Genomic DNA, 25,957 nt, shown 5'->3' with positions numbered 1-25,957 from the left:
GTAGTGATCCCGTGGATAGAGGTTCGGATTCCAGGGCGGGACCAAACTTGGTATACATGGTGTATATGTGTAAAACATTCAAACACATCTTCTTTAGTGCTATTAATACTAACCTGAAACTAATTAGATCGTAAGGAGTAGGTATAATCATTTCTAAAATTAAGAATTTCATGATCCCAAGGGGCAGAGATTTTGGTTCCAGGGTGGGACCAAAGACTTCTTTAGGTTTGCAGATACAGTATAAAACTAAATGCATATTTAGGAAAATCAGGAAATAATGCACCAAAGTTGTGAATTTCACAACCCCTGGGTTTTGACTCTACAGCAGGTCCAAAATAGTCATATAGTGTTAATGTTAAATATACATGTATTATGTTAAGTCTTTCATCAGTATAAGCAATTTCGGTGAATGAAAGCATTTTAGCCCCCCTCCCACTGCAACCAGGCATTACTACAGCCCCTGCCCCAGGGATCATGAAATTTACAATTTTAGTAGAGGCTTCCTTGTCCATCATTATTATATATTCAGTTTGTCCGTTATTTGCCTAGGAGTTGAGAAGAAAATTTTAAAGGAACAATGCATTTGAAACACCATATGATCAATATGGCTACGCCCTAACACAGGAACCCCTCCCATGAGGGTCATGACATTTACGATATTGGTAGAATCTTTCTGGCTCATCATTACTATAATATTATATTCAGTTAGTCTGCTATATACCTATGAGAAAAGAAGATTTTTAAAGAATTGCATAAATTTTACAGTTTTTACTCCAACATTAAGGCTCCTTGGAGTGAGGGTGTGTGTGTGTGAAGTTTACAATTCCTGACCCCCTTCTCTTACAGATGCTACATATTCTATTTTGTAAAGATTGGCCCAGTAGTTTTTGAGAAGTTGTTAACACACGACATATGATGGATGACGAACGACGACGACGGATGCAGACCCATAGCAGTAGGTCACCTGAGTGACCCAGGTGACCTAAAAATGTTTATCATAAATGGTATTTATAAGATGTTATACTGGGTTCATTAAATTTAAGACTTTAAACTGTATCGGAAAACAGTTACGTAATATAGATCCTCAGGTAGCAAGGTATTAATATTTTACAAGGGTACAAACTAGAGAGGAAATTAATGAATCTTTTATATTCACCTTTAGATGAATATTTTTAGGATTTCCAGTTGCATTCTATAGACATGAGTTTGAAACATTCAAGAATAGTCGCCTTTTCAGTTTTGTAAAGAATATAACTGAAATGAAATCCACAAATCAGAGAGAAACACACATGAATGCAACTACAGGACGACAGTTTTCACACTTGAATAATTTTATCACACAATTTTTGAATTTGTTTATATATGAAACTTAAAAGTAACAAGAGGCACATGGGCCACAATTCCTAGCAATAAACAAGCTTGAGCAAAACTATCATACCAGCACCAAAATATAATATAAATCAATTATCTCCCCTTGTAGAGGTTCTATGACCATTCATTTAAAGAAATTTGATTCTTGAAAGAATACTTTGTGCCTAGTTTGGTTGAAAAGGAAACAATGGGCTTTTTTAAATCGTCAATGCATTTTCACTATTTTGTTATTATCTCTGATTTGATTTGAACATATTTTATTGTATGAATATACAAAAGGATTGGTTACAAGTTCTAGCAACTTAGACAACCTCTCCCGTATACAAAATATATTATGCTATACATGTACAAATAAAGGTTGTCGTACCACAGAAAATATAATATTAGTTATAATGTACAATTATGATAATATACAATATATGTTTAGGTTCATGTAAGTACATAATCAGACATAAAATGCAAAACATATTTTAAAATTATGATATATATGTCCGATTTAAAATCTGTTTAAGTTCTTAATAAACTTCACTGAAAATATAAAAATTTACATCATTTGAAAAATATTCATTTCCCCATAATAAAGGGTGGGTATCGACAATAGCAATATCATTTAGTTGAAGCAGTTCATTGTAAAAACAATTTCTTGTTTGAGTGTATCTTTTGCATGCAAAAAAGAAATGATGGGCATCTTCAATATGACCACATATACAATTTGGAGAGGCAATGATGTTTTTACGATATAAGATCATTATTTAAAATGCAAGAATGTCTTAATTTGGTATGAATAATATTAACATATATGATCTCTACTTGTAGAAGGGAGTGGTCCTTCATTTAAACAAACATGAATCCCCTTTACCCAAGGTTGCTTCGTGCCAAGTTTTGTTGAAATTGGCCCAGTGGTTCTGGAGAAATTGAAAATGTGGGGAAATTACAGACGGACAACAGGTGATCAGAAAAACTCACTTTTGTTTCAGCTCAGGTGATCTAATAAAAATTTAGGAGTGCATGCTAAAAATCAAAACCTTTCCAGAATATTATTTGTATGGAAATAAAATATGATGAGGTTATCCATCTGTCAAATTCAAAATAAATTCATCTATGGTCTAATGAAATTTTTTGTAAACGAATATGTATAACTCTAAAGTACTGACAGTACAGCTGGGAGTTGCTTCGCCTGGAATAGTTAGGACTGTATCGATGACATATTCACATCTATTAATCCAACAATGACCCGAAAACAAATCCCGCTTTCTCCTAATGCTCGATGTTAAGAATTATGTCTAGCTAGAGAGCGAGTTGATTTTTAAAGTTTTACTCAACTATCTGTTTGAAAAGTTTTTGTGTTAATCAAGTGGAGAGAAAATAATTTTGATTCCTGGGACGATAAATACTTATCTGTTAACTAACAAATTCTGAGTTGCCTAAATAAGTGCTGTTTTACAAGCACAAAATATTCTGATTTTACATTCTAAATATGATTGTTTTACATAACGAAATAATGCTTGATTAATATTTCCAAAAACCTCAATCAAGGGAATTCGGAAATTAACTCTCCATATAGGACATAAAAGAAATGAATGGCTAGAACAGGATTAATTCCAGAATGGAAAGAATATGTATGGGAATGGTCCGCCGTAAACGTAGCCGGAATGAAGAGGGGGGGGGGGTGTCTACTATATAATAGGTTTTTCCCCGGGGATCATCTGGCTGTAAAAGGGGGGAAATCCTACTATTTAGTCACATTTCCGTAGGGGAAGATCTACTGTACAGACATTTTTCCGGGGGGGGGGGGGGGGGGACTACTATATAGCCATTTTTCGGGGTGGGGGGGGGTGGGGGGGTGGGGGGGGGGTACTATTCTGTATTCAACACTGGCGTACAGGGTATCAACTATTTCTCACAAGCTACTGCAATGGTTTACTTTTGAAATGCTGGAAAACCATAAGAATTTAGACTGCTACACCGGAAAAAGTAAAAGTTATATATATTATATCATAATGTACTTTACTACCTTTACTATTATTACATGTAGAGTTGTTATGTACATGTATATATATAGACATCTATATATGTATAATGTATTTTTTTCCCCTGTGTATTTCTGACTGTTTTGCATTAGGATACACGGTGGTACTTACATATATTACATCAAGTAATGTCTCGTATTATGTACATTGTCTAAGCTCATACTACTAGTATTACTGTATATTATGTGTGAACCATATGAAACCATATTGCACATATGCACTCATTATAAACATGACATGTTGATCTAGTACCAATGCACCGTCCCGTGGTATCTTTTGCATTACAGTGGAGTTAATCATATGTACTTTACTACCTTTACTATTATTACATGTAGAGTTGTTATGTACATGTATATATATAGACATCTATATATATATATATATATATATATTTCCCTATGTGTATTTCTGACTGTTTTGCATTAGGATACACGGTGGTACTTACATATAATGCAAATAAGTATTATCATGTTCAAACGTCTCATGTATGAACATTGCTCATACTAATAGTGCAGATTTTACTCTTGTTTCGTTTTTCTTTTTATCGTCATTGCACATTGAAATGTTAACAATCATGTATGCTGTATGCCCGAGAGGGCCCTAATTTGGAAATAAATCATATTCTATTCTATATTAGCGCGGCACTAGCGACGTCCATGTGTTTTGCATAGCTTCATAACAGTATTTTTGCATCGTGCCATTGTAATAAATTCGCAGTATATGTATTAAATACATTGAACACTTCTTAAATCAAAAAGATCCAAAAAAAATCCCATAGTAATAGTAACAAATTCGTAATATACGCTTTTTAAAAATACATTGAACAAAAAAGACACCCCCCCCCCCCCCCCCAAATCCCAATCAAGGGAATTCGGAAATTAACTCTTCATTTAGGACATAAAAGAAATGAATAGCCAGAAAAGAATTAATTTTAGAATGGAAAGATACCCCTCTCTCTCTCCCCCCTCTCTCTCTCCTCTCTTTCTCTCTCTCTCTCCTCTCTCTCTCCCTGACACTTATGGAGCACCATAAATTTACCTGTTCACCAGGTAAATATTTACTGCGCATGTCCCAGGTGTGACTCAATCCGAGAAGTTTTGAACGGAAGTGCAGGAGGGTGAATTGGAAGATGTTATAAAAAAAACATTTTACCATGAAAGAGAAAGAAATAGACAAGGATACGGTGATAGCGTATCATGACTTCGTCCAGACTCAGATCAGGGGCGAGCTGAATGGGATCTTCCTTGGACCTGGGAGGTTTTACGCACAAATTGCGGTAGCTAGTTTCCTAGCTGGAATCGTTTCCGGTATTATAGGAACTTTAGTGATCACGCTTAGAACCCGTCATGTTTACCTCATTTCGTGGGATGACCAGTTCCTTGGACCATTCTTTGTAATCCTTGCCTTCATGCTGGTAGGATTTGCTGCCGCTCTGGTCGTGCAGGCAAAGAGGCGAGCCAATGCCTACAGACGCGATCTTGTGGTAGGCCTAAGACATTACAACTTTAGCAATATTTTTACAAAAAAAAGAACGTAAATTGTAATACATTGGCTGGTATAAACTCGGTTAATGAAATTTCATCGACATGGGTATGTGGATTACTGTACCAGTAGGTCAATCAATATTAGTGCGCCCATTAATTAAGTTCAACCATAATATTCCACAACGATGACACTGGTTCATATCACACCTGGCCAGATTTCATGGACATTAAATGTCCTAATCTTATTTGGTTTAAAGATTTAATGGTTTAATTATGTCTCCCTTCTTCCAGGGGGAGACATTATGTTTGTACTTTGTCCGTCTGTCTGTCACAAAATTTTATGAATGCTAGCTTCTCCTCCTATATATGGCTCATTGGATTGACTCAAAACTTTGCACAATGCTTTATTGCCATTTGTAGATGTGCATATTGTTGGGACGGGGGATCCAATTATTTTCCTAAAAGTTATAGTGGATCTAAGAAGGGTGGAGGATGTAAAATAGATTGTGAACACTTCTCCTATATGGCTTATCTGATAGATTTGAAACCTTTGTACAATGCTTCATTGTCTTTTGTAGATGTACATATTGTTGGGACAGGAAGATCCAATTATTTTCCTAAAAGTTATAGTGGCTCTAAGAGGGGTGGGGGATGTTAAAATAGCTTTTTTTTGTGAACACTTTTCCTCCTACATCGCTTATCAGGTATACTTGCATCGTCGCAAACCACGGGTTATTGTTTCATTCTATTTCACAATGAAACAATAACCCGTGGTTTGCGACGATGGTAGACTTGAAACTTCATACAATGCTTCATTGCATTTGTAGATGTGCATATCATTGGGAAGGGAGGATCCAGTTATATTCCTAAAAGTTATAGTGGATCTAAGAGGGGTGGGGGATGTTAGAATAGCTTTCTTGTGAACATTTTTCCTATATGGCTTATTGGGTACTAGCAGGGCTCGAAATTAATATATGCCCGTCATTCTGTGACTGGTGAAAAGTCTGGCAGACTGACATACATTTGTTTAAGTCAGTCTGATGGGATTGGTTAATTTTCTAAAGCATCATTTTGGAAAATATTCTTACGAAATTTTATACACACCTTTGGCATGCTTCGATCTGTAGATATCAGACAAATCTGATTCGTAAATTATAAATCCCACTTAAGTGTTACAATATTGTCTGAGGCATATTGAGTTGAATTTCATTTTAATAACATTAAAGAAATATGTTTAATTATTTCTGGAAAACTCAGTTGGACTGGTATATTTTTCTGCGGACTGGTTGAAATTATACCCCATCAGTCCTGCTGGACTGGTGACATAAAAAGTTAGCTTCAAGCCCTGGGTAGAATGCTTCATTGCCATTTGTAGATGTGCATTTTGTCAGAACGGGAGGATCCAATTATTTTCTTAAAAGTTATATTGGATCTAAGAGGGTTGGATGATGTAAAATAGCTTGTGAACACTTCTACACCTATATGGCTTATCTCATAGACTTGAGAATTTGTACAATGCTGTAGATGTGTATATTGTAGGGACAGGAGGATCCAATTGTTATCCTTAAAGTGGAGGGTGTAAAATAGTTTGTGAACACTTCTTTTCCATAAGGCTTATCAGAGTTCATAATGTCTATGTTCCTTTCCGTGCTTTCTCCTCCATACCATGCAGTACATTTCGGGGAGGAAGTTTCATTTAGTGCACTTCCAATTTGGGAGACATTTCTTTTTCATAAAAGCAATCTATAGTTTAAGCTCTTTTTGATAGACCTTGTATGCCAAATTAACATAAACTCAAATAATTGAAGATGTATTTAATTATTTGAAGTTTGATGTTCACAACAATTCAATTAAAAATCTCTTCAAATCATAATAATATCTTCAATTCTAATTTACTGCATCATCATCATGCATTATTATTGAAATATGCACGCAATAACTGAATTGTTGCTATAATCTTCCAATAAATGAATAATGTCCATGGAGTGCCAAATTAACATAAACTCAAATAATTGAAGATATCTTGAATTATTTGAAGATATCATCATTTTAGTTATTACGTACATCAATTCAATTGGTGAAAGCAATAATTGATTTGATGTGTGAATCAATTAAATTTTTGCTCACAACAATTTAATTGATGCATGCATCAATGTGGTGAGATGCAGAACTATAGCTCTCTGTAAAAATATTGGGACAGGTCAGAGTGCTACAGATCCACCTCTTATAAGAACCTTCGATTTACTGCAGAAAAAAATGTGCACGGTTGAGGCCTTACATGGCTGCATTCATGCATCACTGTCTCATAAAGATATAAAAATTCTGATCCGACTTCCCTACTATACTTGTGTCTAAACATACCTTCAAATATTCATTAAGCCCTATGCAACCAGAAAACTCACTGTGAGCTTCAAATTAAGGGTTTCAATGGTTGAATCACTGGTCTTTCAGATATGATCTGTGTCGCGGCAGGCTTTGGCATGATAAGAAACAGCAATTACTATGGCCCTGTAGCCATTTTTACAAAAAGTCTTAAGACTGAGATAAAAATGTTGTTCCTGCCTTATACTATAGTGAGTGCAACTGTGTCCCAAGTAAGAATAGAGTTTCACTAATGTATATCCTTAGACTTGCTCATTCATAAATATGTGAGTGAAGAATAATTAAAGAATTACAGTGTTTTAAGATTTTCATCATAATCATGAGATATTTTGTGAAAAGGGCCACTGAGCGCTATAAGTATAGGTCTTAATTTGTGGTACTTCACCTACTGCTGGTGACATCTTAATACGAGGGAAAATTCTCAATGGGACCTAAAACAAACAATAAAATAATTAAAGATTTCTCAATTGTTTGAATTTGTGTTAATTTGGCGCTCCTTGGATATCAACAATTGAATTAATTTGTACATTAATTCAATTAATGTAAGCAATAATTGAATTATTGCTATCTTCAATGGAATTAATGATATCGTTCATTCAATTGATGCAAGCAATAATCTTTTTGAAAGAGCAACTATCTAATTGGAGATAAAGCTAGCCAATTTAATTAATGATTTCTTTAATTATTGAGTGCCAAACTAACAGAAACTCAAATAATTTGAAGATATCATCAATTCATTTGATGCATGCAATAATTCAATTAAATATCTCTTGAAATAATGATTGATATTTTCAATTCTGAATTATTGCACGCAATTGGTGATAGCATTAATTAATGTTTCATGTTATAATTGAATTGATGATGTCTTCTAATAAAATTTTAGAAATATCTTCAGTTATTTTAGTTTTGTTAGTTTGGTCCTCCTCAAAGTAATTCTCACCTAGAGCTCAGGATAGCTATATAAGTATGAGCAACCTTTTAGTTTATTTTTATGATAAACAGAAGAGTTACAATGAATGTTGAGTATTTGGAATAATTTATTCTACAATACTCTTTCAGTTCCGTCCCATTGGTGACTATGGAGTTGCAGTTGTGCACAAGAGCAGACTCACTTTTGAACAAACTACAAGGTAAAATTGCACTTTCAATTACAGTCATATTGGAAATAGAAATAATGAAAATCCGGTTCCATGACCTTACACAGAGAACAGACCGAAAAAGTACATATTGTATATCCCTGACATGTCCAGATGTTCATTATTGACATTTTGAATCATTTTATCGACTTGTAAATATCAATATAATTTGATGGATAGGTCAGAATTAATTTGAGACTTAATTATAGAAATTCTCAATTCATGGTAATTGAGCCAGTTGTTTTATTTTGACTAGAAACATAATTTGCCTAGATGGTATTGCTTAGGGTTCTAAATACATTATTAGTATGTCTGACCAGTGTCACTGTAACTGAAAATGCGCCGTCTTATTGTGCATCCCATGGATAATCAGATTTGAGAAGAGATGGAAAACCTTTCAAATTTTTAGCTCACCTGAACCGAAGGTTCAAGTGAGCTATTCTGATCACATTTTGTCCGGCGTCCGTCTGTCTGTCTGTCCGTAAACTTTTCACATTTTCGACTTCTTCTCCAGAACCACTGGGCCAATTTCAACCTAACTTGGCCAAAAGCATCCTTGGGTGAAGGGCTTTCAAGTTTGTTCAAATGAAGGGCCATGTCCCTTTCAAAGGGGAGATAATCACAAAAATGCAAAAATAGGGTGGGGTCATTTAAAAATCTTCTTCTCAAGAACCACTGGGCCAGAAGAGCTGAAATTTACCTGAAAGCTTCCTGACATATTGCAGATTCAAGTTTGTTTAAATCATGGCCCCCGGGAATAAGATGGGGCCACAAGGGGGGATCAAAGTTTTGCATACAAATATATAGGGAAAAACTTTAAAAATCTTCTTCTCAAGAACCACTAAGCCAGAAAAGCTGAGATTTACATGAAAGCTTCCTGACATAATGCAGATTCAAGTTTGTTCAAATCATGGGCCCCTGGGGTTGGATGGGGCCACAATAAGGGATCAAAGTTTTACATACAGGAATATGTAGGAAAAATCTTCTTCTCAAGAACCACTGAGTCAGAAAAGCTGATTTTTACATGAAAACTTTCTGACATAGTGCAGATTCAAGTTTGTTCAAATCATGGCCCCCGGGGATAAGATGGGGCCCCAAGGGGGGATCAAAGTTTTACACACAAATATATAGGGAAAAACTTTAAAAATCTTCTTCTCAAGAACCACTAAGCCAGAAAAGCTGATTTTTACATGAAAACTTTCTGACATAGTGCAGATTCAAGTTTGTTCAAATCATGGGCCCCGGGGATAAGATGGGGCCCCAAGGGGGGGGATCAAAGTTTTACACACAAATATATAGGGAAAAACTTTAAAAATCTTCTTCTCAAGAACCACTAAGCCAGAAAAGCTGAGATTTACATGAAAGCTTCCTGACATAATGCAGATTCAAGTTTGTTCAAATCATGGACTCTGGGGGTTGGATGGGGCCACAATAGGGGATCAAAGTTTTACATATAAATATATAGGAAAAATCTTCTCAAGAACCACTGAGCCAGAAAAGCTGATTTTTACATGAAAACTTTCTGACATAGTGCAGATTCAAGTTTCTTCAAATCATGGGCTCCGGGGGTAGGATGGGGCCACAAGGGGGATCAAAGTTTTACATACAAATATATAGTTAAAATCTTTTTCTCAATAACCACTGAGTCAGAAAAGCTGATATTTACAAGAAAACTTTCTGACATAGTGCAGATTCAAGTTTGTTCAAATCATGGTCCCCGGGGGGTAGGATGGGGCCACAAGTGGGGGGGGGGGTCAAAGTTTACATACAAATATAGAAAAAGGCTTTAAAAGAACCATTGGGCCAAAGAAGTTGAGATTTACATGAAAGCTTTCTGACATAGTGTAGATTCAAGTTTTCAAAGGGTAGTTTGGGCCATAATAGGGACCAAGGTTTTACATGCAAATATATATGGAAAGTCTTCAGATATGGGCCAAGGTGACTCAGGTGAGCGATGTGGCCCATGGGCCTCTTGTTAGGCCAGTTAGCACATCTGAGCAGAAAGCCAAGGCAATCAAGTATATATACAATGCTCAATAACTATGACAATATTGCCAGATTTTAAGAGGATTGAATCCAAATTTATACTGCCACAGTATATGCAGAGACAGACACCTTGACAAACATTTCTCTAGTTTTATGTTGTGTGTGTTTTTTGTTTGCAAGTGGCTCAGAATGTAATTGGTACAAATGTTCCTCTCAGAACCAGATGAAAGGCTGTAATTTTTCATAGTGGGGTCAATTCCTTCAGTTGTTTATACGGTCCTTAAAATTTTCAAGAACAACTACAAGCTGATGAAAATTTGTGACTGATGTGATTACTGAAAGTTTGTCTTGTTGATATTGAGAATGTTAACTGTATGTGTCACATCAACCTGAAATAAGAATCCTCAAATTTTTGTTACATTATTTACCATACCTCATTATGATTACTAGAGAACAGCTGAAATCTGGAACAGCTCCAAAGAAACCAATGACCGCAAAACCATACCAGGTAAATGAGTACAAATCTATATATGTTCTCCAATTTATTTTGTGGAATTTATCATTATTTTGGCATCAAATGAAAAACCAATGATGGACTAAATCCTAATACTTCATATCGTTTTGCAGCCTATATCTTACAACGCAAGTGGAAGGCAAAGGCGGGGTCCACCTCCAGGTGGGTTTGATAACCGTGGATATGGGGAACCTCCACCCTACGATGGAAGACGTGGTCCTCCAGATGGTAGGAGACCCTATCCTGACCGTAGGGGTCACTCAGGTCGACCAAGGAACGGTCCACCAGATGACAGAAGGAGACAGGGACCACCGCGAGGGGAAGAAGGACGAGCACCTCCCTATGGTTACCGGGAGCCTGGATCCAGGAGACCTTACCCTGATGATAGGCACAGAGATGGACCCCCTAGGGAGAGAAGGGGGCCTCCACCTTCTGACAGATACAGGGATGGTCCACCACCTGAAAACAGAAACAGAGGTCCTCCGTCTGATGATAGGTACAAGATAACCACAATTGCAGCTTGACTGTAAAATATTTAAAACTATTTTGGAAGTAATTTAAACATTTATGAAAAGTTATGAATTTGACCAGGAGTTTTATGTTTTCTGATTAGGTATGCTGAAATAGACAGGAACAGAAGAAGGCCCCCACCTCCAGATGACAGGTCAGTTATCAAGTTTACAGATTTCTAAACATTTGAAATGTTGGTACAGATATTCACCCCTTCCCCCAAATCAAATTATGAATAATTTGTACATTATTGAAGAATTACATGTGAATTGGATACAAATAAATTTTTATTTGCTTATCAGTAAACATAGATTGTATTACTACCTTTGTCACCAGCCTGGAGTACATGTAGCAGTTTAAAAATTGACAGGGAATATATTGTTAAGAATTATTTGAATATGGAAAATAATTTTAAATTCTGAAATGCTCCAACTCTCATTAATTGGTTTTGCAGGAACATGCCAACCAAAACCAAACTGGAAGACATGCATGAAGGAGACGAGTCTTCATTCTAAAATCATTCCTATTTTTGCCTTGTTCATTCATCGTAATAATGTATTTTGTGTCATTTTACTATTCATGTAGTCTGGACCAATGGCAGTGTCATGCATAGTTTCTACAATAATATTTAGTTCAGTTTTCTAAACAGATCACTATAATCTTGAAAGATTATTATTCATGACATAATATGATACTGATAGATTTAAGTTTAATTATGATGATGGTGATTTATTGGCAACCAGAGGTCCATGTGTGTCTGGCATGCATGTATTTGCGAGAGACAAATACTGTACACATTGTAGGATCTGAACTCAGCTCAGTATTCACTGCATTAGAGCGCTGCAGCATTTTCAACATTTTGTTGAACTTCCACATATTATTCATGTATAATTCACATTCCAATAAAGTAGGAATCATAATTTGATATAAATTTTGTATTATGGACTTGTATGTTTTAAATGCAATTTTATGCCCTGTATATAAAGGTGGAAAAAGCAACTACCAATAAATTTTTATAATAAAAAAAAAAATGTGTTTTGGTTTTTTCAATGTTATCTTGCTATCCCATTGATTAAACTAAAGAAAAATGTTCTTCAAAATTTGTTCATTATATCACCAAAGATTTATTTTCTTTGCTCTTTCATAAATCTAAAACTGACTGACAATAATGAGATTACAGTCTTTGCTAGTGAAAATCTAATGCATTTAGCAAAAGTGTGCAGGGTAAAGTGCAACACCAATGCCTTCTCTCTGAGACCCACAACTCCTTAATCCAGTAAATGATATTTGTTATGTACAATATACTTTATTCTACAATACATTTCATAGAAAAAGAAGACCTGTCAATCAAGTTTTGCTTTCAAAGAGAAGTAAATTTTCAAATGTACATTTCAAAGAGAAGTAAATTTTCAAATGTACATTTCAAAGAGAAGTAAATTTTCAAATGTACATTTCAAGGAGAAGTAAATTTTCAAATGTACATTTCAATTTGAAAATTTATTGTACAATTGCAGAAACTGTAGCTTTGAAGCAGCCACAATATTCTGATTTGTATACAGTCCCGTCAGAACACGTCTTGTATTGGAGAATCCCATTGTCAAAGTAGGCAAACTTGTTCCCAGAGGAGGTCGCATACAATTTACAGCCTGAAATATTAAAGGGAATACAACACAGCATTTTGTAGATTGATTACAAAGTAAATTTGATGCCTTGAGTTGGGAAGAGCCTAATGTAAACAGTGCTCACCAAAAATGAAATCGGAGCAGGAACAAGTCTGTGTATTGTAAGCTGACCCTCTAGCACAGTTCATAACAATCCACTGTCCACTGGGGTGAAGAGCCTCAAAAAAGTTGAGGCCGGTTATCCCCTTTATGTATGTACAAGGATCTGTGGAGTAATGACCATTGCATCTGTACAACAATTTACATATCGAAATAGCAAAACCTGTATAACAAATTCCTTTAGACATACAATAATCGGCATTTCAAATGAGGTCAAAGTCAGACCTGACTTTGCAATAAACAAAGTGTATATTAATCATGAAATTGATGTTGGGGTAGAATTTCCAATGATTTTGCATTTGATATCTTCACAAATTGTAATGATGGAATGCACTGCAGTTGCAAATATGCCAAATAGTGTGAATACATACAGTATATTTATTTCAACTGCCGAGAATTCCAACAGCAGTAAAAGTAGAATGCAAGAAATAAATTTGATTTTTAAAAAGACGTTATCAGTATAAATTGCGACACTTCATGCTGGCATACTTTTCCTTGAAGCCTTAACATGCTTCATTAAATATACTGTCATGCAGTGTTGGAAGTTCATACCCTCGTGTATTTTCAAAAATGAAATTTATTTTTTAGATAAACACTGCTTCCTTATAACTGAGAATTCCTTTTAACTTAGGGCCTTATAAAACGTTTTTCCTGCAAACTGTTACAATTGCACACTATTTTTTTCTTGCTAATTAAAACCATTATGGATTTAGTAAAATGCCAGATTTCAACAAAAATAATACTCTTATTCCCTAAAAATGAGGAATTATTTGTTGTAACAAATAGATGCTGTGGAATCTGCAAATTTTCATGGTAATTTTTTCCCCTTTATTTTGTAGGGAGATTCAAAGAATGTTTATAACTGAGAATTTTTTCAGCAGTTCGCTAATGCTTCACAATAGATCTTTTGGAGTTCCGCCATCAGCTTTTGTGACCATGATACAAAAATGAATTGAAGTCAAAATTTCAATTTGATGGAATTCATATCATATTGATATTTAAGTCATTGAAATTCATGATAAGTCCGTATTTTAAATGCTATTTAAAATGTAAGTAAATCACACATGGATGATATTACCAGCTGGAAATATCCCAAATCTAATTTTTTATGCAAGTCTATTCTCAGTTTATGTTCATGGAGCCAGGTGCATTGTAACCATCAAAATTGAAATACTTTGTACAATAAAATAAAGGTGGATTTTTTTAGTTGCAAAATTGAGTCAAATGCTATTTTTTGACCTGCAAAAGTTGCTAAAATGAACTAGATTCACAGCAGTGATTAATTGTATATATAAATTTGTTTCAATTTTCTATGCAATACATCTTGCACAGAGTCCAAAATCATTCTACTTACGGTCGACTGCCCAGCCAAAACTTCCCATTACCAAAAGCAGCCATGGAATTGTATGCATTGCAAGTTAATCCTTTAATTAATGCACACAAATATATATAGTAAACCTGCCAACAAAGTTCAGTTTGACTCCTAACGTTTGCAGTTACAAATACTTATAGATGTATCAGGTTCAGTTTGACTCCTAAAGCTTGCAGTTACAATTACTTATAGATGTATCAGGTTCAGTTTGACTCCTAACGTTTGCAGTTACAAATACTTATAGATGTATCAAGTTCAGCACCATAATAAAATTTTATATTAGTTCACGATCTGATTGTGAAGGACAGTTCATTACCAATATAAAAATTAGTTGGAACTGATAAATGTCTGACAAACTGCCTGCAGTGTACCATCTGTTGTTTGGCGGAGTATATCCAATTAAATAGTCCGTATTTTGCCAATCCTGATAATTCAATACTATTTACTGTACAGGATGTGAAACTGCTTCCAGATTACACCAGTACTAATTTACTGTTGATACAGAACTGTACACAATACAATTTTATTTGCTTTTCATTACTAGTAGCTTTAAGCAAAGTTTGCATTATCTACTAGTATTATTAGAAGAAGAAATAAATAAGACAAACATGGGCTATTGTTTTATATTATATTCTAAACATGGTTATACTACACTAGGTTGTAATTCAACAATAAATATCAATACATATTTCATAGCAAAAAGTTTCATATTTTACATCAACATATCTAATTCAATGAATTATAAATCAGTTTAATATACTAGTCATTCATTTGTAAAATGCATCTGGTGTCTAGCAATATGAAATTTCCTTCAAACATTGAGAAAAACATGCACATCAACAATGATATAACAACTTTATCACTTTTGTAAAACATGTAATACATGTAGTTTGACAATAGTATAAATAATGAATTATGTTCACCACATCTCATACAGTGACCTCCCAAATAAATATTTCTGAATGAGAAATGGAATACAGATGCTTTGAATCATGGGAAAATTGAAGAACACTGACAGAATCACAATGACCCACAAAATCCTGAAAGCTGCCTTCATAGTAATCTACCAACTTTACGAGGCGCTCTGAAACAAACCAAAAATTATAAATATATATACACACACACACATATATATATAATGTATATGTCATCATATTTTCTGGTTTAAAAGAACAAAAGATAGAGGCCCATGGGCCACAATACTCGCCTGAGTCACCATGGCCTTGCTGTTCTTCAGAATATTTTATGATTTTTTTTCACCCTCTTTATTCATAGAAAAATTTTGACCCATCCTAGATTCATGGATCAAGCATTCTTGAACTTGAATCCACACAATATAGGGATGCTTCAAAATCAAGATTACTAAAATGGCTTTGCCATTCTGGAGAACTTCTCAAGCCTTTTAAGTTATTCCCATGAAAAAAAGAGCTAGGGTAGATTCAAAAAGTGCCATAAATGGCCTACATATTTCTTGAAAAATAAATTACCATTTCCTTTGAATTTATGTACCTTTTAACAATCTACATTACTTGCTTATAACATGTATGGGTACCAAGTTTGATGGTCCTAGCCCCAATAGTTTGGTCTATATTCTGTCTACTATGTTTTCTTATTAACTGATACTAAAACCTTGACATTTGACCTCAAAAAACAACAGGCATCTTCCTCTTATCATGGTGATTAAATAGACCAAGTTGTAAGACCCTAGCTTCAATAGTTCGGTTTGTATTCTGCCTAAAGGTTTTCTTATCAACTGATACGACTTTGACCTTGAAAAACAATAGGCATCTTCCTCTCATCATGGTAATCAAATGTACCCAGTTGTAGTATATTAAAGATCCTGAAGCTTACAATTAATTTTCCATTTTGCTTACAAGGTCCGGACAGACAGACAACGCGCACCATATGATGTCACAATGAAAAAGTACGTCACAGCGTACATGTTCTGATAGTTATATCGCGGGGAAAGTGTCATAATATTTTGTCGTTATTTACTGCTGTTATCAAGTGATAAGCTGTATACGTGAAAATATATCTTGTCAAATGATTTATTTATATTATTCCTTTATGATATCAAATCATTCTCCCTTTTTAATATATAGTATGCACGAAGGTGATATTCATATTATATTGTGACCTTGAAATCGCCCCAAATCTGAATGACTGATGCGTTTAAAAGTTCCCTCATGTACATAAATAATCTCATACTACAGAAACAGTGACAAAGTTCAGGTTCATCTGCTATAAAAAACAATATGAATTTTTTTGATATATAATCTAGATATATTTATGCGTTTGAAAAGTGCGGGGAGCAATTTCTGTCTTGTATAGTAACAATATGATATGTATAAGAATGTGGACAACCCCGATAATTCACTGATGACTGTTGATATGTTGTTAAATTATAGCATGTTTAGTTTGAGTATGCAATTGCTCCCAACACTTTTCATTTTTATTTTTTTCTAGCAGTATATCAATAAAAATTCAGCTGGTTACCCGCATGAACCTGAACTTTTGTTCACAAGTAGGGCCTCTTGCTGTTTTCCAAAAATAGTGTTACGTGATATTCAAGTGACGTCACGGGAAATTACCATGAGGGGAATTTACATTAGCTCAGTCACAGTCAACATATGGGTAGTATCGTTTCGGTTTTTAACCGTAACAAGTGTAATGATACCTTTGAATTTGAGGTGCAATTTCGCCCTATGATTATTGTGCATTTTACTATGGAAGCCCTTAACCTAGTTGTGTAAGAAAGGTCTTGTCACAAGGAATACATACATGTATATGAAATACTGTAGATTCCTAATTATATGCAAGGAATTTATTATCACATAATGAGAAGCATCACTCACAAAATAAAATTTTACATTGGTAAAATACATGTAAAAAGTTTTGATCAACAAATCACTTGCGAGTTCATGTTCTCACAATTTGGCATCTAAGAGTCATTTTGTTCAAGTTTCAGACAAACAGGACAAAAACAGTACACCCCCCCCCCCAGCCTTTTGTCATGGAGGCATAATAAAAATTTGATTCCACAGAGCTTTGAGGAACATTCACATTTTCATATGATTTAGTGTGGTCCTGCTAATCTTGAAAAGAATTTTTCATTAATTGAGAAGATTCCAATATATTCCCATATAAAACTTTGATCCCCCACCTCTCAATGGTCATTAAGGAGAGGGCTAAAATAGGCTATGCTTGCTGTCCAATCCCATTCACTTTGTGAATAAAATATAGTTCAAATTGAATGGTCATAATTTGAACAAACTTCAATCTGCACTACCTAGGGATGCTTACATACTAATAAGAGTATTCATGGTCCTGTTGTTATTGAGAAGACGATATTTCCTATATATTCCCATGTAAAACTTTGATACCCTATCATGGCCCCTCCCTATCCCCGGGGACCACAATGAACAGATTTGAATCTGCACTATCTGGGAATGTTTGCATATTAATGTGATTAATCATGGCCCTGTTGTTCTTGAGAAGATTTTTAAAGAATCATCCTATATACCCTTGTACTGTAAAATGAGAAAATTTGGTGAATACATATTTTGACGCAAACGTAAGTGCCAAGACATTAATTTTAGCGCACCGGTGATCTGTTGCAAAATAAATTTTGGTGCAGAGTTTGAGGTTTGATCCACCCCTATTGTTTCTCTCCATGATAAGTCCAGTATACACTCAGTAGCTTCTGATTGATGTCTAAAGATTATTCCTATGTAAAAATTAGATCCCCTATTGTGGCCTCATCCTACCTGTCCCCAGGGACCACAATTTGAACTAACTGTACTACCTGGGACACATTAATATGATTAATCATGTTCTTTAGAAGAAGATTTCTAAAGATTTATCCTATATATCACCATGGAAAACTTTGATCCCCTATTGTGGCCCCATCCTACCCCCGGGAACCATGATATGAACAAACTTGAATCTAAACTATGTCAGGAAGCATTCATATAGACTTTTCTGGCCTAGTGGTTCTTAAGAAAAATATTAAATAACCCCACACTATTTTTGCCTTTTCTTGATTATCTCCCCTTTGAAGGGAGCATGGCCCTTCATTTGAACAAACTTGAATCCCCTTCCCCTTAACTCAAGGACGATTTGTGCCAAGTCTGATTAAAATTGGCCCTGTGGTTTTCATTTGAATCCTCTTTACCAAAGCATGTTTTGTGGCAAGTTTGGCAAAAATTAGCCCCGTGGTTCTGGAGAAGAAGTCGAAAATATTAAAAGTTTATGGATGGACAGACTGTTGCCTAACAAAAATAAATTGGAGAAAAGCTCACTTGAGCTTTCAGCTCAGGTGAGCTAAAAAAAAAAAGGCAATGTCTACAATTACGATTATCACTAGAATGCTCACCATTAACTCCTACTGCTAGTAATGGTGTTCCACCTGCTACATCCAGACAGCTAGACCAGTGAGTAAGAGGGGCTGTTCTGATCACCTGTTAAATAAAAAGTTTGTATCACAAAGTATGAGAACGAAATATCAATTTACAGTGTATCAGTTTGTTTTAATTAGGTGAAATCTCCCTCATCAATTTCCATTTATAAGTGAGTTTGTCCATATATTCTTGTAACAGCAATATAAGACTACAAGGCTGCAAAAGTCTATGAAACTTGTGTTTTTGCTGACCAAGAACATAGTAGTTGACTTTTCTGTCTTTCCCTGTAGACTTTTAATGTTCTTAATTTATGACATGAATATCTTGGTGTATACATATAGAGTAACATAAACACGACATGTGGTGATAATGAGAGTTGAAATCATAATGAACTTTAAAATTCTACAGTTTATGCTAACACAATTCATTAAATATGCTGATGTGAAGAGGCTTAACATATACCACCTCATTTACTTTCAAAAACTGAAAGACACTTCTTAAAGGGAACTGATTCACGATTTCCCCCAAAATTTTCTTTTTCACTTTTAATGATCAAAATCTACTGTCTAATGAGTTTAAAAGAGTTCACATAAAAACTAAGGTTATACATTATCACAGAAGCTCATTTTAGAGAGTTTATTATTTGTTTTGTAAACAAAGATTGCGGTATGTTATTGTTTACGAAATTTTTAAAAGAAATGGATATCGATCTAACTTTATTATATCTTTCGCATTTCAAGCATTTTTGGGGTAAAATGTGTCATTTAAAAGTTAAAATTTGTGACTATTCAAAATTAAGATGCTTTATATTACAAAATCAATATTTCACTTGTTTGTTTGTATACATAAAAAGACTTGAGTCTTTGTTTCCATAACACAGATTTCAGGCCAAAATTTTGCTTTTATTCTTGCATTCAGAGGGTCAAAATTTTGGCTGTCAACATTAAATGAGTTATATTTTTAATGTTTACCATCAAAAATGAAAATTATTTTTATCAAAAATCGTGAACCAGTTCCTTTAAAGGGCCTATGCAATGCAATTCAATTTTTCGGTAGAATAAACAACTATTCAAATTAAAACATAATTGAAAATTTGATTAAGACATGTTACAGACATAGACATATTGATAAATCAAATAATAATTATACAACAAATAAATTCTACCCTCTTTGAATTCAATAACACACTCTATTTTTGTAAGTTTACTACTCATCACTCAATCTTCTCAATCCATGATCTATCATTTGGGAATTTATTTCATTGACCACTGAATTCAATATTTTTAAAATATACATCATTGTAAACATAAAAACCTTTAAACACAGCCAATATTTTACTTTTAATTTTTTTGAGATTTTGTGATTTCAATTTTTGCAAAATCATCTGAACACCAAAATTCATAAAAATTTGGAGAGTTGTAGGAAATATACCTGTTGTAACCTATCTTTTTTCAAAATTGTTATCTAAACTAACATCTTCTGTACGTTAGAGAACATTAGATATTAAACCATACATTCACTATAACAATCAAGGTTAGAATACCAGAGCATGTGAGTGAGAAATATAGGCTTATACAAGGGCTGTTCAACATGTACGATTTTGTGGATGATGATACTCTTGAATAGCTCTATTCAATACCTTTCCAATGGTATAAACACGAGCCTTCAGCTCCACATAGTTTTAAACTTATAGTCATTTCAATAGAGCCAGTCGTTGACCACTGTTGTAAAAATGGTTGGGAAACGGGTTGAGAATATTGAAGAAATTAGAGCTTATAGAAAAGTTTGCGCAAATCTTGGTCATTTGGTAATGCAGATTTTTACTGAATTGGGGGAAGTTTATGGGTCTGATAAGGTATCTTATGAGACAGTTCGTAGGTGGAGAAAGAAATTTCTGACTGGCACAGAGTCCGTCAATGATGCAGCAAAATCTGGCCGACCTGTGACTGTAACAGGCAAGGCAAATGTCTCAAAAGTTAGGAAAATAATTGAAAGTGATGGCAAATACATGACTTGTGATATTGCCAAAGCCTTTGGCATATCGCTATCGCAGGTGCATTTCATTTTAAAGCGTATTTTGAAAGTACGAAAGATTATGGATACCGCATATATTGACAGATGACCAAAAATGGGTACGAGTACAAACCGCTAAGCAATTGCTCAAAATGTTTCCCAAATTCAATCAAAGACAATTTGAAAACATTGTTACTGGTGATGAAACATGGGTTCACTATTTCAAACCAGTAAGAAAAATTGGAAACAAAATATGGCTAACTAAACACGGTAGAAGGCCTGTAGTTGCCAAAAGAACCATAAGCACAAAGAAGGTTCTTTATTGCATATTCTTCTCATGTGATAGTATAGTTGTACAAATTCCGGTGTTGAAGGGCAAAAATGTTACAGGTCGGTATTACCGAGATTCGTCTACTTCATGGTAATGCTCCATCACATACATCTGAGCTTGTGAAGCAATATTTGAAGTCAGAGAAGTTTACCGTCTTGCCACACCCACCATACTCTCCAGATCTATCTCCATGCCACTTTTTCCTTTTTCCAAAACTTAAAAAGTTCTTATCTGGTCGTCGTTACAAGTCCCGACAAGCCCTTGGCTCAGCCATCAGTCAGTGCCTCAGATGGCTACTTAAATCAGCGTACCGTGACGCATTTCAGAAATGGATTCAGAGATTGAAAGTATGTATTTCAAACTGTGGAGAATACTTTGAAGGGATGTAATGTTCATTTCATTATTTGAGTTGAATGCTTTTGAGATATCGTACAATACACATTACATATCGAACAGCCCTCGTATATGTATCAAAATTTACCGCTACTACTCTGAACTAAAATTTAGACCAATAGTATAGTAAAACTTCATCCTTTCTGATATTTTTTTTTTTTAAAATAATCAATGTAATTAAAAGAATGTACCAGTATCTATTATTGCAATTTCCCCATTGTGGTATTTTGGATTTTAATTACCTTTCTTTGTGACAAACTGTAAAACTGGATACATTTCTGCATTCCATAACCCACATAAACCAACACATCATCTTCTTCTGTAGAAAATTTGGCTAATGTTGTTGGTAGCTTTTCATGGGACTTCTAGATGTAATATATATGCAGCTATTAGTGTAGAGAATGGAGAAGAATAGATTTAATCAGAATCACCCATGCTTACTCCATTAAAAAAAAGTGCAGATACTTTACCTTGCTTTTATTGGAAACCAGAGATCCATCGGGCATAAAGGCTGGGGCAGGGAAAGTTAGCCAATCAACAAGCTCACAGAAATCCTTAGTCCAATCAGATGACCAGACACTAACACGCCTATCAGCACTGGTGGCCAACCACAAATAAGGAGCAGACACTGGGGAATCCAACTCCTACATATATCATAAAAAAATTCCGTTAATATTGCAACAAGAGTACTGGAAATGGTACATGATACACCTTTTAATATGGTATTGATGCCACCAGTTGTAGAAATTTACTATTAAAGGTAGTATCAGCCATCATCAAGCTGTGACATACTTTCATTAGTAATGTATGAATAAATGAAGCTCAGCAATATATTACCTGATCAATTAACTTTTCAATATTTAATATCTCTAATAAACACACAATTTAAGATAAAAGACCCTTGCTTAAAAACAATCATAAGAGGTAGATAGACAAACCAAGAAATGACTCAGTTCAACATCAAAGAAAATTAGGGCTGTTCCAGAAATGATCAAATGGGGGGGTCGGGCGGCAAACGATATTTTTTTGTATGGGTGGTCGTATTTTTTCATATTTTAATTGGTCCGTGGTTGGACTGTTAAAAAAATATTTATTATGGGTAGTGGGTAGTTTCTATTGTTTTATTTTGTGCCATGTGGGTGTTGAGTTTTCAGAATATTTTTATTGTCGCTCTTGTTGTGTTGGTTACAAAACGTCGGAGGGAAAATTGAAAATGTGCTTTCGAAATGCTGCTTTCGAAATCGGAAATCGGAAGTAACATAGAACTATTCGAGTTGTCGCTCTTTGCAGCGCATAACTTTCCATTACGGCACTCTTCAAATTAGAGGCGCGTTTAGTAGGGTCCCTTTGGACGTGATGGCGGCGAACTCTGTTCTGTAGATTATTACAGTTTACAGTGCATCGATTTTGGGAATATTTTGAAACCAATAGGTATTCCGTTTTCTAATAAAATTAGTTGATTTATACGAGGGTACCGATGCGTTATATTTATCAGTCGGTGTGATGGTGATATAGAGGCCTCCGGGCGCGGGCTCCATTAGAAAACGAACGATTCGTGGAAAAACATATCCATACCCATTTCATGATAATAGCATCGTTTGGACTCCCAATCTTTCCAACATTCCCGCCATAGATGCCTTTGATTGTTGATGTGACATCGTTTCTTCAGAACTACTGTGATACAATGTCGCACAGGCATTACCGCGTCATTGACTAGAATGTTTGTCCCGAAAACCTCGCGAGATTTGTACCGTTTTCATTTTTAAAAATATTTTTGTGGTGGGTCTGGTTAGTTTTTTTTTTTATTAGATGGGTCATTGTAAAATGAGTTTATTAATTTGATGGGTCATGGGGTAATTTTTTATTTTTTTTTATGGGTGCTTGGTATATACAAAAGGTGCATCCCGACCCCCCCCATGTATTTATTTCTGGAATAGTCCTTAGAAAATCGTTGGGAATCAAAATCCTTGCAATCCTCACATCTTCAATTTCTTTACAAAGGCTTTTGCCTTAGAAAATTGAAGGAAAAATAACTTCACATGAAATTAACTGTTTCCAGTGACAGAAATTCAAAATAGACAGAAAATAGTGTTCTGAATAAAATGTCCCCTATTAAACCCCCCCAACCGAAAATACTTTGTATATGTTAAAGTTGCCTACTCAGATTAAAATTCCTGACCTGTTTGGTGGTCACATCTATGTTGGTGATCGGTGCCCCCTTGTGGTCGCTGATGACCCTGACAGTCATTCCTGTGGTGGGACTGCTAACAGCTATCAACCCATCACTTCCTCCAGAAATTATCATTCTTCCTACAACAATCAAAGTATCACACCTCAATAAATAAAATTTTTACAAACAACTCAGATAATCCACTTCTGTAGAAGTCTTTGAATCAATGACTAAATGATTCCCCTACCATCAGAGGAGAAACTAATGGCAGAGACAGAGACAGCATGTGGATGCATCTTGAGGACCATCTCCTCCTTGTTCACATCAAACATCCTGACTGTGCCATCACTGTAGCCTGCCACTATAAATGGCAGACAAACTTTGATCTTCTCCTTCGAGTCATCTGCTGCTGGGAGCTGACCTGGGGCAAAAGCCAGACAAGTACACTTCTGAAAATACAATAGATATGAGGATATAGAAGAAACAAAAACACCCTCCTTGAGTTTGAGTACGTTTTGAATTCATGATTGTAAAAGGTGTTTTAATAAATTTGCTCCTACCTGGTTTAGGACCTGGAACTGTAGAGCCTGCTCTCTGCTGCCAACATTCCATAGCCTCAATGTCCCATCATCTGAACAGGAGGCCAGATGCTCATTCCCAAAGCATGAGAGACTGTTAATCTAAAACAATAAATGTACATGTAAACTGTAAAGATCACAAATGTATAACAAAAATGACATGCACCATAGCCCATTTTCCTGAAGTTAAATCATAGTTAGCTGACAATTAATGCTATAAGTAATGCAATTTTAATGAGTTAACAGTCAATTCAACAAACATCTATGCAACTGATTCTAATGAACTCTAGAGCACAGTTTTATGTTGATCTTATACTGGATAATGATAGAAAGCAACTTTGCAATAAACTAGCACTAATTGTGATGGGGACCAATACAGATGTTTCCCAAATGTCCCGATCTCCCAAGTAGTACATTTTATTTGAGTAAGTCCAATTGAATTATTTGATTGATAATATATTACTTTACAAATGGTATGAATTTCAATTTTTATCCTTCATTTGAAAGATAAGTATACAAGTTAGAAGCATTATCCAATCAAAATCAATCAAATGGTCATCCGCATGCTTGTCAGTAATTATAACCACGCCTATTCATCAAAAACCCTACTATAAATTTACAGTACGATTTTCAAACCAATTAATTAATTCAATGAAAAACAAATTAAATTCTTTATTGTCCTTGAGTTATACAACTCATCTGAATACATTTAGTACATGTATATACACAATATATCTAACTGTATAAGTTAACAACAGGTGAGTGGACAGGAGGAGGTAGGAGGAGAAGAAACTGTAATTATATACATCAACTATAGATTGTTTTTATGAAAAACAAATGTCTCCTCAGCTCCCCAAATTGGAAGTGTTCCAAATGAAACCTCCCCTTAATGTAATGCATGATATGGAGGAGAAAGCATGAGCATGAACATTGCCCTAATGAACTCCGATAAGCCACATAGGAGAAGTGTTCACAAACTATTTTACACCCTCCACCTCTCAGATCTACTATAACTTTAAGGATAACAATTGGATCCTCCTGTCCCTACAAATGGCATTGAAGTATCGAAGAAAATTTCAAGTCTATCAGATAAGCCATATACGAGAAGTGTTCACAAGCTATTTTACATCCTCCACCCCTCTTAGATCCACTGTAACTTTAAAGAAAATATTTGGATCTTCTTGTCCCGACAATATGCACATCTACAAATGGCAATAAAGCATTGTACAAAATTTTAAATCTATCAGATAAGCCATATAGGAGGAGAAATGTTCACAAGCTATTTGAACATCCTCCACCCCTCTTAGATTCACTATAAATTATAGGAAAATAATTGGATCCTCCTGTCCTGACAACATGCACATCTACAAATGGCAATGAAGCATTGTAAAAAGTTTCAAGTCTATTGGATAAGTCATATAGGAGGAGAAGCGCTCACAAGATTTTGTGACAGACAGACGGACGGACGGCCTGACAGATGGACAGAAAGTGCAAACTCAATATGTC

The 25,957-nt window shown here is 34.9% G+C and overlaps 2 protein-coding genes across 3 annotated transcripts in view; one reads left to right on the top strand and one right to left on the bottom strand.

The window, feature by feature from the left end:
- Positions 1 to 4,452: 4,452 nt before the first annotated feature.
- On the top strand, positions 4,453 to 12,444 carry LOC125671635 (serine/arginine repetitive matrix protein 1-like). Its single transcript, XM_056161688.1, has 6 exons — positions 4,453 to 4,884; positions 8,327 to 8,397; positions 10,840 to 10,897; positions 11,017 to 11,399; positions 11,517 to 11,567; positions 11,868 to 12,444. Exons 1-6 carry the CDS (start codon positions 4,555 to 4,557, stop codon positions 11,926 to 11,928), a joined length of 954 nt encoding a protein of 317 aa, XP_056017663.1. The 5' UTR covers positions 4,453 to 4,554; the 3' UTR covers positions 11,929 to 12,444.
- Positions 12,445 to 15,180: 2,736 nt separating this feature from the next.
- LOC125670423 (WD repeat-containing protein 90-like) overlaps positions 15,181 to 25,957 on the bottom strand; it is a 37,351-nt gene continuing 26,574 nt past the window's right edge. For both annotated transcript variants that reach the window (XM_048905576.2, XM_056161641.1), the window contains exons 37-43: positions 24,434 to 24,553; positions 24,121 to 24,322; positions 23,883 to 24,013; positions 22,174 to 22,347; positions 21,946 to 22,068; positions 18,942 to 19,026; positions 15,181 to 15,650 (exon numbers count right to left, since the gene is read on the bottom strand). In XM_048905576.2, coding sequence (XP_048761533.2) covers positions 15,496 to 15,650; positions 18,942 to 19,026; positions 21,946 to 22,068; positions 22,174 to 22,347; positions 23,883 to 24,013; positions 24,121 to 24,322; positions 24,434 to 24,553 — 990 coding nt within the window. In that variant the 3' untranslated portion in view covers positions 15,181 to 15,495. The remainder of the gene's footprint in view (positions 15,651 to 18,941; positions 19,027 to 21,945; positions 22,069 to 22,173; positions 22,348 to 23,882; positions 24,014 to 24,120; positions 24,323 to 24,433; positions 24,554 to 25,957) is intronic.

Source organism: Ostrea edulis, chromosome 4, assembly GCF_947568905.1.
Source record: "Ostrea edulis chromosome 4, xbOstEdul1.1, whole genome shotgun sequence".
Classification (NCBI taxonomy): Eukaryota; Metazoa; Mollusca; class Bivalvia; order Ostreida; family Ostreidae; genus Ostrea; species Ostrea edulis.
The sequence above is the reverse complement of the archived record's forward strand: the minus strand, read 5'-3'. Positions and strand labels throughout refer to the sequence as shown.